The sequence below is a fragment of the Stegostoma tigrinum genome, chromosome 6 (assembly GCF_030684315.1).
Source record: "Stegostoma tigrinum isolate sSteTig4 chromosome 6, sSteTig4.hap1, whole genome shotgun sequence".
Lineage (NCBI taxonomy): Eukaryota > Metazoa > Chordata > Chondrichthyes > Orectolobiformes > Stegostomatidae > Stegostoma > Stegostoma tigrinum.
In genome coordinates this window covers 108,839,359-108,852,261 of record NC_081359.1, presented here as the reverse complement: position 1 = coordinate 108,852,261, position 12,903 = coordinate 108,839,359, and the positions used below count along the sequence as shown (strand labels likewise).

Genomic DNA, 12,903 nt, shown 5'->3' with positions numbered 1-12,903 from the left:
GAAAGTGACAGGGTGTAAACTGATTCTTTAGGAGTGCTAGCAAGGAAGCAATGAGCCAAACTGGGGAGGCTATGGCCTAGTGCCATTATCACAAAACCATCAGTCCAGGAACTCAGCTAATTTTCTGGGGAACAGGGTTCAAATTCCACCACGGCAGAGTGCGGAATTTGAATTCAATAAAGAATTAGAAATTAAGGGTCTAATGATGACAATGAAATCATTGTTGATTACTGGAAAAACCCATCATTAATATCTTCTGGAGAAGGAAACGGTCATCCTTACCTGGTCTGGCCTACATATGACTGCAGACCTGCAGCACTGTGGTTGACTCTTAACTGCCTCTGGGTAATCAGGGATGGGGCAATAAATGCTGACTTAGCCAGACATATGCACATTCCATGAGTGAATCATCCTTGTTGGAGTGCTTCCGTAATTCCATAAAGTCGGCATAATCATCCCGAACCACAGAGCTGAGCTCACGTGAGAGACAGAGACAAGTGGCAGTGGTTTAACTTGAAGGGCAGCACACCCCAAGGGGAGAGGTTGAGAAGGTGGTACCTTCATGGTAACCTCAGCCAATGTGAGTATTGAACCTGTGCTACTGGCATCATTCCACATCACAAACCAGCCATAACACCAGGGACAGGCTGACAGTTAATAAAATGGAACTGGAATGCGGCTTAAGGAAGACAGTTAGTCGAAGATTTTTGTTCTACAGTCATCAGGATAATTTGTAAGGAATAATAATGTAAGCTGGAGGGGGAAAACATTTTACACTGAATGAGAAGAGAATGTGAATGTGAATGTGAATGTGAATAAAACCTGGAAATCTTGGAGTTTCTCAATGGAGGTGTAGGGGACAAAAGTCAGAATGTCATATGTGAGACCTCATGTGACAGACGAAGGAGCAGTGCTCCGAAAGCTTGTGATTTCAATTAAACCTGTTGGACCATAACCAATATCTTGTGACTTCAACTTTGTCCACCCCAGTCCAACACCAACATCTCCACATTATTAAAATGTTGCGAAGTTTCCCAACTCAACTACCTTCCCAGGCAATGCATTCCAAATTCCCACCACCCTCTGGATGAAAAAGCTTTTCCTCAAAGCCCCTCTAAACCTCCTGCCTTAGAATTATGCACCCTTTTTACACACAGTATATCATAAAAGAAAAAAGGCAGTAGAGTCACTATGCAGCTCTTTAATTTCCTTTTGTTATCAGGTTGACAGAGAGGCTCACAATGGTGCGGGTAGGCCTCCTGTTCTGCATCAAACTGTGGATTCACAATGCCACATGTCCTGAATATTTAGCTCCCAGACAGGCCCCCTCCCTCAATTGGAGAGATATCAGCAACTCAGGGAGGAGGGTTTCCACCATGGGTCTTCAGGTCACCAAACAGGCCTCAAGAACTTTGGTCACTTGAAACCGGCTGTCCCATCAGAATTATGTACCCTCATTCTAAAACGATCGGTAGCAAGTTCCTCCCAGTCATTAATGTCAGTCCTTCATGGGAGAGTTTCATTGTGTCTGAGGCATTTTCTTCATCTTCTCCTGGAGCAAGGGCCTTTTGAGAAAACAGGATCTAGCGTAGCACAGTTTCTATCCATCAGGACACAGCTTGCAGTCCATTGAAGTTGTTATTGCAGGGGTTTTGCCAGAATATTCATGGGCCACAGTTGGTGGCATAAGGAAAGCAACTGAATTCACCCCCCCGCCATCCCCATCGGGTGGGTATTGCTGCCCTACTGGAGCCCAGAATTTACAATCTCTAGATGTCCAACACAACTTTCCACCAAAAACCAGGCAGACGGTATTGCTGCATTACCATTCTTTTTCCTTTTTTTGTTCACGTTGCTCCTGTCATCTAACGTTTTTTTCCTCAGCAACTTCATTCCTGCGATCTCTGGACAAAACGGAATCTGTACCACTGAGCAAACTCCTTCAGAGTGTCACTCAGTCTAGTTTCTGTGAAGGTTGTTGCATAAGCCTGCGGGGATGCCAGGTCACCAGGGACACGGCGTAGGAGAGGAGAATGATCAGTTTACCGTGTATCAGCAGCAGCGCTGTTTGGTGCAGAGATGCCCACATCCGATAGTACGGTCCATGGAATGGGTCTGATACAGCTGGGCACAGCATGCAATTCAAATTCACTGTGGTGACCTATAGCAATGACATGGAAAAGCAAGGTTCTTGATTAATACGGTGACATTGTTTTGTATGGAAGAATTGGGAGTGGAAAGGTGCACTGGAATGCAGAAACCAGAGTTAGATCACGAAAACCTGACCATCTGGCCGTTCAAACTTGCTCCACCATTCAATAAGATAGTGGCTCATCTTTTCATGGCCTCAGTTCCACTCACCCACCCTCTCACTGTAACCCTTAATTTCTTTACTGTTCAACAAAATAAAACTTAGCATTAAAAACATTCAATGACAAAGCCTCAAATGCTTCACTGGGCAGGGAATCCACAGATTCACAGCCCTTTGGGTGAAGAAGTTCCTTCTCAATTCAATCTAATGCTACTCTCCCTAATTTTGAGGCTATGCCCTCTTGTTCTGGTTTCACCAGCCAGTGGGAACAGCCAGCCTGCCTCTATCTTATCTATTGCCTTCACAATTTTATATGTTTCCACAAGATCCCCCTCCCACTCTTCTAAATTCTGATGAATATAATCCCAGTCTCCTCAGTCGCTCCTCACAAATCCGGAATTGATCTAGTAGTACATATAGTTTTGATTTTATTTTGAATCTGGACAGGAGAGGTTGAAAATACTTTTTTTAGAAAAAAAAGCATGAGGGATGCTGTAAAAAATAGAGGCCTCAAGTACAAAAAGCAAGGCATTAGGAAAAACTGTTACAACACAATGTTAAGTAGGCTTCAGGTGGAGGATAAAATCCAATCCTGGGGGCACCACACTTTAGGGAGTAGATCAAGGACTTGGAGAGGGTGACAAAGGAGATTTACTATAATTGCACAGAAATGAGGGACTGGAGAAACTGGAATTATTCTCAGGAGCACAGAAGGTTAAGAGGAGATTTAATAAATTCTTCTAAATCTTAAATGGGTTTGATGGAATATACAAGGAGAAACCACTCACACTGGCTGGAGAGGTGGTAACCAGAGGACATAGCATGGCGAAAAGTCCGTAATATATTATTACGGTTTGAGAATTTGGGTTTTAAAGTGCAGGACTGACATATAATATTAAAGTTTGATCTGTATTTCTATATTACGTGTGCTCTGAATGGGGAGATCGTGGCTTTTTGTTGCATTTTTAACATTGTCCAAGAGTTGTGTGGATGGGTGTCATTTAAAAATGACGACTTTCAAACTCTTGAGGTGAATAATTCAGTGCATTAGGCAAAAGGTAGGGAGTAAAAATACTTACACTGCTAATGATAGGAGGCCAGCAACATAGAAAGTTAGAATTATCCAGATGATGGTCAGGGAATGTGCAGTTTCACTCAGAAGAACTTCATTGAGAGATGTTGCTAAATTTAGTAGTCTCCAATTAGTCTGGGTGGTAAAGGTCTGAGCAGCTTAGAAATCACTCAGAAACTTTGCAAGCAGACAACTGCCGCGGTGTTGTTACAGAAAAATACATTCTACAAGGCTGCTGAAGACCTGAAATTTTAGTAAAACATGCTAAGGATTAAGCGGGCAGAGTCAGCAGCTTGTTGAAGAGTCACAGAAAGAAAGAAAATATGGTGTCAAGTGAATGGAGAAATTCACCAAACAAGAACTGATTACAGGCATGCCAGCTGCAGAAGGAGCTTTAAAAATGGAGACAGGCATGGCCCTTTGCTGAGGTTTGACTACCTGTAAAGTTGTTGTGGGCATAAAATGGTTGAATCTTTCATTGTTTCAAATTGTTCAAAGTGTAATACATGCTTTTCTCATGTGTAATAAAATGTTATGTTCTTTTGTTAAAAGTACATTGACAGTCTCTTATGAATGTGTTACTGACTATCACAGAAAAACAAAGAGCAAGCAAACTTCTGGTGTATCAAATCAGGATTCCTTGGGATCAGATTTCATAGCATCCCTACACTGCAGGAAAAGGCCATTCAGCCGATCAAGCCTGCACTGATACTCCAAAGAGCATCCCACCCTGTCCCTGTAACCCCGCATTTTGCATGGCTAACCCATCTAGCTGCACATCCCTGGACATCATGGCAATTTAGCATGACCAATCCACCCTAACCTGCAGATGTTTGGACTGTGGGAGGAAGCTGGAGCACCCAGAGGAAACCCACACAGACACGTGGGAGAATGTGCAAACTCCACACAGACAGTCACCAGAGGCTGAATTGAACGCAGATCCCTAGTGCTGTGATGCAGCAGTGCTAACCACTGAACCACCATGCCACTCCCCACTGAGTCAGCATGCTACCATGACTTGTCCAGCATCACCATTATTATATACAAATTTAAGGCAATCGATAGAACAAACAGGGGAACGTAAAGTGAAACAAAATTTGCTTTTATCTTGATGTGATGACATGAAGTTCCTGAAAGGAGTGGAAATTTGTCGTAATGTGGATGTTGGGGTCAGAGGTGATACTGCGTTATTGCTGTCTATCTGCAATCCAGCTAAGTCAGAGGAGATTATACAGAAGTCACATCCACTTGCGAGTTTTGAGAAGATTTGTAGCTCAGGTTGAGGTTCTGGATGTGAGTTTGCTCGCTGAGCTGGAAGGTTCGTTTTCAGACATTTCATCACCATTCTAGGTAACATCATCAGTGAGCCTCCGACGAAGCACTGGTGTTATGTCCCGCTTTCTATTTATCTGGTTAGGTTTCCTTGGGTTGGTGATGTCATTTCCTGTGTTGGTGATGTCATTTCCTGTTCTTTTTCTCAGGGGATGGTAGATTGGCTCCAAATCAATGTGTTTGTTGATGGAGTTCCGGTTGGAATGCCATGCTTCTAGGAATTCTCGTGCGTGTCTCTGTTTGGCTTGTCCTAGGATGGATGTGTTGTCCCAATCAAAGTGGTGTCCTTCCTCATCTGTGTGTAAGGATACGAGTGATAGTGGGTCATGTCGTTTTGTGGCTAGTTGATGTTCATGTATCCTGGTGGCTAGCTTTCTGCCGGAACTAACCGGAATTCCATCAACAAACACACTGATTTGGAGCCAATCTACCATCCCCTGAGAAAAAGAACAGGAAATGACATCACCAACACAGGAAATGACATCACCAACCCAGGGAAACCTAACCAGACAAATAGAAAGCGGGACATAACACCAGCGCTTCGTCGGAGGCTCACTGATGATGTTACCAAGAATGGTGACGAAATGTCTGAAAACTAACCTTCCAGCTCAGCGAGCAAACTCACATCCACTTTTCACAAGGTCTCAAGGCTCTTTCATGGACAACGAAAATTTAAAACATTGTTTGCTTTTACGTTAATAATATCACTAGCTGTAATATTGGAGAAGGATGTTATTTAAAGAACAAATTTGAGATTTAAAAGTTAATTGCCCTAAAACATTATGGAAATATTTCAGATATTGACTACATTATTGCAGTGCCCATTAGCCCCACAAAAGCACTTCCTATAAACGGTGAACGTAGAAAGCAAAACATAAAAGAGGAGAGAGTTAGGCATATATATGAGACAAGACAGATCAGGGAGCAGTTGGAGTGTCAAGTTGGGTCAGGCTGAGGATGGTGGTAGGTCATTCCAAGGATGGGATAGGAGTTTAGGGAGCAGGGGATATTGTTTATGGTGGAAGGATCTGTAGAGGGTGGAAGGATCTGTAGAGGGTGAAATACAGTCATTTTTGCCTGGTCATTGTGACTCTGTGGAATTCTCTACTGCAGAGGACTGGTGAGGCTGGGTAGTTAAGTATATTAAAAGGCAGATTTTTAATCAGTAAGATAAATGCTGAGAGGATGTTTCTTCTCATGGGAGAGTTAGGACAGAAGACACTGTCTCAGAGTAAAGGGGCACCAATTTAAGACCAAGTTGAGGAGGGAATTTCTCCATGCGTTGAAATGTCTTTGGAACTCCTTGCCACAGAGAACTGAAGGGGCAGAGTCCTTGTGTATATTTAAGGCCAAGAACAGATAGATTCTTGATCAGTCGGGGAATCAAGGGTTATGGGGAAAAGGCAGGAAAGTGAAAGGGAAGAATATTGAATCAGCCACGATCCTATTGACTGGGGTGGGGGGTGAAAGAGCCGACTTGAGGGGCTGAATGACCTACTCCTGTTCCTATTTCTTATGGTTTTATTAAATCAAAGGTTGTGGGGATGGAAAAGGAAAGTGAAGTTGAGGATTATCAGATCAGCCATGATCTCATCAAATGACAGAGCAAACGCAATGGGTTGAATGGCCCAATTCTGCTCCGATGTCTATTGTTCTAAGATTTATCTCATTTGGAAGCCTTTAGACCACTGGGCTATTCGCAGTGTACTGATCCACATTGTTTTGGATTTCCACCATAAATTTAATAATAAATCTCAAAGAGTTTATGATTTGAAAAGTAGCCATTTGCAGAGCTGTGATGAAAGACCAAGGGATTTGACAGCTGGACATGAGTTTGCTTGCTGAGCTGGAAGGTTCATTTTCAGACGTTTCGTCACCATTCTAGGTAACATCGTCAGTGAGCCTCCGGTGAAGAGCTGGTGTTATGTCCCACTTTCTATTCATCTGTTTCGGTTTCCTTGGGTTGGTGATGTCATTTCCTGTGTTGGTGATGTCATTTCCTGTTCTTTTTCTCAGGGGATGGTAGATTGGAGTTCCGGTTGGAATGCCATGCTTCTAGGAATTCTCGTGCGTGTCTCTGTTTGCCTTGTCCTAGGATGGATGTGTTGTCCCAATCAAAGTGGTGTCCTTCCTTATCTGTATGTAAGGATACGAGTGATAGTGGGTCATGTCGTTTTGTGGCTAGTTGATGTTCATGTATCCTGGTGGCTAGCTTTCTGCCAGTTTGTCCAATGCAGTGTTTGTCACAGTTCTTGCAAGGTATTTTGTAAATGACGTTCATTTTGCTTGTTGTCTATATAGGGTCTTTTAAATTCATTAGCTGCTGTTTTACTATCACTAGTATCCTTAGACACACATTGATTTGGAGCCCATCTACCATCCTCTGAGAAAAAGAACAGGAAATGACATCACCAACCCAAGGAAACATAAACAGATAAATAGAAAGCGGGACATAACACCAGCGCTTCATCGGAGGCTCACTGATGATGTTACCTAGAATGGTGACGCAACGTCTGAAAACGAACCTTCCAGCTCAGTGAGCAAACTCACATCCTGAACCTCAACCTGAGCTACAAATCTTCTCAAAACTCGCTAGGATTGGACAGCTTTTTCCAAAGAGCTTATCACCTGAACAAGCTTCTTCTGTTGTGAAAAATTCTCCTTGCAATCTGCCAGACACATTATACTTCACATTGTCATGAACACAGGGAGCCTTGGAATAGTAATTTCATCCAACCACCTCCCTTTATTTGAGGGAACCCAGCCGCCAACTCTAGAGGGGCAGTGGGTGGTATAGTGATTGTAACAAGGTCAGCCAGATGGACCTCAGAATAGGTGTTCCCTGATGGACATCCCCAATCAGGGAGATCTGACTGACAGATATAAACATGGGTGTCAAGGATTCTGCTCACTGAGACCTGGCTCTGAGGAAGCCAGGCCAGTATCAAGCACTATGCATGTATAAATTAAAGGTGACTTGGTGACAGGATACCAGCCTCTGTGGAGTTATTTCAGGTAGTGTCTCGGTCTTTGAGCCAGGAACAATTTGGTCACCAACCTGCTAATCTTTCCTATGGCAGTCAGCGAGAATGGGAGAGATTCCCAAACAAAGATAATAAAGTGTGAGGCTGGATGAACACAGCAGGCCAAGCAGCATCTCAAGAGCACAAAAGCTGACGTTTCAGGCCTAGACCCTTGATCACGAGATTCCCAAACAGCCTTGTTTTGGAAAGAATGAGTGTGCATGTTCCACAGCAACTTGGTCTCCGTGTAGGAACTGTGACCTGGCACCACCTACTCATTCAATTCTCCCTCTCTTCAAAAACAAACCTAACTGTTTAACCCATTTATATTGGCTTAGTGATCATTATCCTGAAAGATTACTCTGCAACTCCTGGTTTCTTTGACACAAATCAATTATTATAGTGCAGAAGGCTGCCATTTTGCCCTTCACACATGCACAAGCCCTATTCACAAATGCCAATCTCCTGCCTTTTCCCTAGAATCCTGCATACCATTACATCCAATGTGCCTCTTGAATGCTCCAGGTGAACCTGTTTCCATCATATTTCCAGGGAGTGCATTCCAGTCCCAAACTACTCGCCGTGTGACAATGTTCTCACTTCACCTTTGCTTCTTTTGCAGATCACTTCAAATCTATGCTGTCTCATTCATGTTTCTTTTGAGTGGAAGCTATTTCACTATCAAATTTGTCCTGCCCACTCATGATTTTGAACACCTTTATCAGATCCCCTCCCAACTGCCCTCTCTCCAAGGAGAACAGTTCCCACTTTACCAATCCTTACAACTGAAGTTTCTCGTTCCTGGAACCATTCTTGAAAATCGCTTATGCACTCTCTCCGATGCACTCTCATTTTTCCTATAATGTGGCACACTCAACTGTACCCAATCCTCCAGCTGAGGTCTAACAAGTGTAAAGTTCAACATCTCCTTGTTCTTGTTCACTGCGTGAGAAAATGTTGTTTCCCCTCAAATCATCCTTGCTGTTTGTACGTCACTTTAAATCTATGCCCTCCCGTTCTTGTTCCTTTTTCCGTATCGTCCCTGTCCAGCCTGCTCACAATTTTGAGAACCTCATTCAGATCTCTCAGACTTCCTCTCTCCAAGGATAAGCAAACCAACTTCGTCAATCTCTCCTAGTTCCATGCAACATCCTCCTTCATCTCCCACCACAGCGAGCAGGACGTTTGCCCATGAAAACCATTAGCCTGGGCTCACCAAAGGGAGTTCTTGCCTCTTAAGAGTTTGAGCGTTCTATCCCACTCCTGGGGATGTGATTTACAGGGATCTGGTCTGCTACCCACTGCAGTGCAGTATGCGAGTGTTGCACAGGGGCTGTCTCCGGTTAAACTGAGGCGCCACTGGTCCTCTCCACAAAAGATTCCTTGGTGCTATTTCAATGCAGGAGCTCACTCCCCTGAGGCTCTGAGCTCAATCGGCATTAATAAATGGCCAAGGAAGAGGTGTCATAATTTGATTGAACTGGTTGAGCAGAAATCAGCAACTCCTTCTAACAACCCTGTGATGGATAGCTATTTATTTATTTAACATGTGCATTGTTACAGAGCCAAGCAGTGGCTTTGTTAGTGGCTGGATGGAAATTTTTTTAAGCTCTCCTCTGCCGAGACCCCTTGGCAGTGTCAGTTATCGGAATATAAATGTAGGGAAATTTTGTTCTGCTGTTCAGGGCTGTAGAGAGATGGATGGCACGGGGTGCCTCAGCGGTTAGCACCGCTGCCTCACAGTCGCCCGAGAATGAAATCAAACCTGGAGCTATGTGGAGTTTGCATGTTCTCCCCGAGTCTGCGTGGGTTCCCTCCGGGTGCTCAGGTTTCCTCCCATAGTCCAAATATGTGCAGGTTAGGTGGATTGGCCATGGGAAATGTAGGGTTACAGGGACAGGATAGACAGGCAGTATGGACTTGATGGGCTGGATGGCCTGCTTCCACACTGTAAGGATTCTATGACCTGGAGCACAGGAATGGTAGGCCTGTCCTATGAGGAGTGATTGGTTTACGTGGGCCGGAATTCACTAGAGTTAGAAGGATGGGGGGCAACGGGTCTGATTGAAAGTATAAAATTCTCACAGAGCTGGACAGACCAGATGCAAGCCTAGTTGGGAAGTCTAGAATTGGGGGACACAGTCTCAGCCTATGGGATAGGCCATTTAGGACTGAGATAGGAAACATTTCTTCATGCAGAGATTAGTTAAATTGTGGAATTCTCTACCAAAGAAGACCAAGGAGAACAATTCACTAATACATTAAAGAAAGAGGTTCACAATTTTTTTTTAAGATTTTAAAAGGGGCTGGGGAGAAAGCAGAAATCAAGGTACAGGATCAGCCATGAGTAAGCCTGAAGGGCTGAATGGCCTGCTGCTGCTCCTAGCTCCTGTGTTTGTGTTTGGACTGCAACCAAATCTCTAGTTTGGATGGCCCTCGTGATGTTGGGTGACTGCGCAGGGGCTTCAGCTGGTCCGGGCACAGTTTACAAAGGGCCCACAGTCACTGTGGGAAATCAGAACCATGTTGCCGAACAGAGGGAGTGGCTTCTCTGGTTTGCAGTGTGGAGAGTCAGGAGTCAGAGTGAATCTAATTGATTGCACTCAATGCTAAATGGATTTCCCGCAGGCAGGCCGGCAGCACATGTTGGGTCAATGGAACTGACACAGGTATAGGCCCCCACTGTCACTGGCCATGGGAATGTCTGCAAGTCTCAAGTTCTTGTGTCCCTTCAACTGCACCAGAGGAGACAGTTTCTCTCCAAATAACCAGGCGACACCTTTAATTATCTTAAGTGCAATAATGTGAATGGCCCTTAAACCTTTAAGCTCGAGGGAACATTGCTAAGACTATGCAACCTGTCTTCAATTTGGCCCTTTGTGATTGTGGGAGCTTTTGACTGAATTTATGCTGCATTTCCTTCCCAAACTATGTCAGAGTTTAATATTCCCAGCTGGAATCTGGGATTGGGTACCCAGTGGATTTGAAACAGGGTAATGAGTAGGTTATGGAGTGAGTGAATTTTCCGTCTCTTCATTAACATGTTCTCTCTTGCATGCTGACTGATGCTCCATGGATTTCTAGAACATTCCATTTCCAATTTTGTGATCCCTGTTAGAATTTAATCTAGCTAGTACCAGAGGGAGCGGTGTCAGAGCTTCTCCCTGTAATTAAATCTTCTATTTTAAGAAACATGTACTGAATTTATATTCTATTGAACACAAGAGTGATATTTTTAAACCTGACAATTAACAAATCTCCACCATTGAGGCACAGACTAATTACTAACCTCCTGATGTTTGAGGAGAGGCACATTCACTTTTGCCTTTCATTTCGTCTCCCTCTTCCTCAGAGCTGCACTGAAAGCTTTGTCCCAGAAAAGGGGTAAATCTTCACTGTCTGGAAGCCCCAGAGTACCACCAACATGAAACAACATACAATGGTCTAGGAATGCTACAGCTCTGTGCTCTAGCAGAATTCATGCAACAGGAGACAAAGTGTCGAACGCAGTCAGAATTACGGTGGCACAGTCACTGCATCAGTCGTTGCTGGCTCTCTGTCACCCAATCCAGTCCGACCCATTCCCCCTGCTTTATCCCCATCGTTTCTCTCAAGCGTCCATTCAATTTCTATTTGAAATCACAGATTCTCTCCAGTATCACCACCCTCAAAGGCAGTGATTTATAGGCCAGCACCAAAAACATTCTACCTCCCATCTCCCCTGCCTGCACCTCTTAGTCCCAAAGCATTTAAAACAGTGTCTCCTAGCCCCTGTCTACAATATCTAAAACTGGCATCATCTTGCAGAAATGTAGATGATAGGAGCAGGAGTAGGCCATTCAGCCCTTTGAGCCTGCTCTGCCATTCAATATGATCATCGCTGATCATTGAGCTCAATACCTACATCCCACCCTCCCCTCCATTATCCCTTGATCCCTTTACCCACAAGAGCTGTATTTACCTTTTTCTTGAAAACACAATATTTTGGCCTCAACCATTTTCTGCGGTGGTCTCCTCATCGCAGTTCTAAAAGGGTTTGCCTATTATCCTTAAACTGTGATCCTTCGTCTGGACTGCTCTGCATCAGGAAGACCCTTCCTGCATCTAACCTGTCCAATCCTGAGAGAGTTTTATAGGTTTCTAGCCTAATAAATATGTAAATCTTTCCCCAATAAGAATCAGCCCAGATTAATGTGTGTACTCACCAGTCCTAGGGGCTGAAGAACAGTGTAGTGATATAGAAATAGAATACCCGTTGCCAGCAGTGGCCACCAGAAGTCTCCCAACGGCTCTGGTTTGTAGATATCTGGAAAGTGGAGATTAGGTGATTACTCTCAATCTTACATTCAACATACTGTGTCCTGTCTGCTTCTGCGTTCTATAAACCTCAACTATTAAGGAGCTCCAATGCTGTGCCGACATTATCTCCTGTGCTTTATTTGCCTCGGTACCTTTTGTGCTCTTCTTTCAGCCATTTACATCTTTAACCTCCAAATCTCCTGCTGGATCTATTCCGCCTCATGCTCCTTCTTTGAGAAGCTCATTAAAATCCCACTTCTTTGACCAAGCTTTTGAGTCATGCATTAATGCTAACCCTCTACACACAAAGGGAACTCTCTTCCACAAATGGAGTGGATCGGTTGTTAAATCTATCTCACATTTAAAATTAATTTTTGTTTAGCAAAGGTATTAAGGGATGGGAGTCAAAGGCAGGTATATGGAGTTAGGCCACAAATTAGTCATGATTTCATTGAATGGCAGAACAGGCTCAAGGGCCGAATGGCCTGCTCCTGTTACCTTGGCAAAACAACTTGGGCACATTCTCATCTTACTTTGATTTTCTTCTTAAAATAAAACCTTCTCAGAATGGTTACAGCACAGAAGGTCATTTAGTATCATAGCTTCAACAGAATTCTGTACATGAACACAAGTTTGTGAAAGATGGTATGTAAAAAAACTGTTCAATTTTTCTTCAGCACGTTATATAAAATAGCCAGTCTGCTGTACTCACCACCTTTGCTCAGCAGATAGAGGGGGACAACATACATCAGAATGTGCTGAATGTAATACACCTCAGTTTCAAACGGAAGCTGCAAACAAGAAACACACAATTTAGGGAAACACTGAACAACACAAATTTCTTTAAAGACAACACACGGGAAATT

The 12,903-nt window shown here is 43.7% G+C and overlaps 1 protein-coding gene across 1 annotated transcript in view; it reads right to left on the bottom strand.

The window, feature by feature from the left end:
* Positions 1–1,185: 1,185 nt before the first annotated feature.
* LOC125453090 (transmembrane protein 164-like) overlaps positions 1,186–12,903 on the bottom strand; it is a 50,184-nt gene continuing 38,466 nt past the window's right edge. Inside the window, exons 4-6 of the mRNA XM_048532188.2 lie at positions 12,750–12,828; positions 11,944–12,044; positions 1,186–2,161 (exon numbers count right to left, since the gene is read on the bottom strand). Coding sequence (XP_048388145.1) covers positions 1,955–2,161; positions 11,944–12,044; positions 12,750–12,828 — 387 coding nt within the window. The 3' untranslated portion in view covers positions 1,186–1,954. The remainder of the gene's footprint in view (positions 2,162–11,943; positions 12,045–12,749; positions 12,829–12,903) is intronic.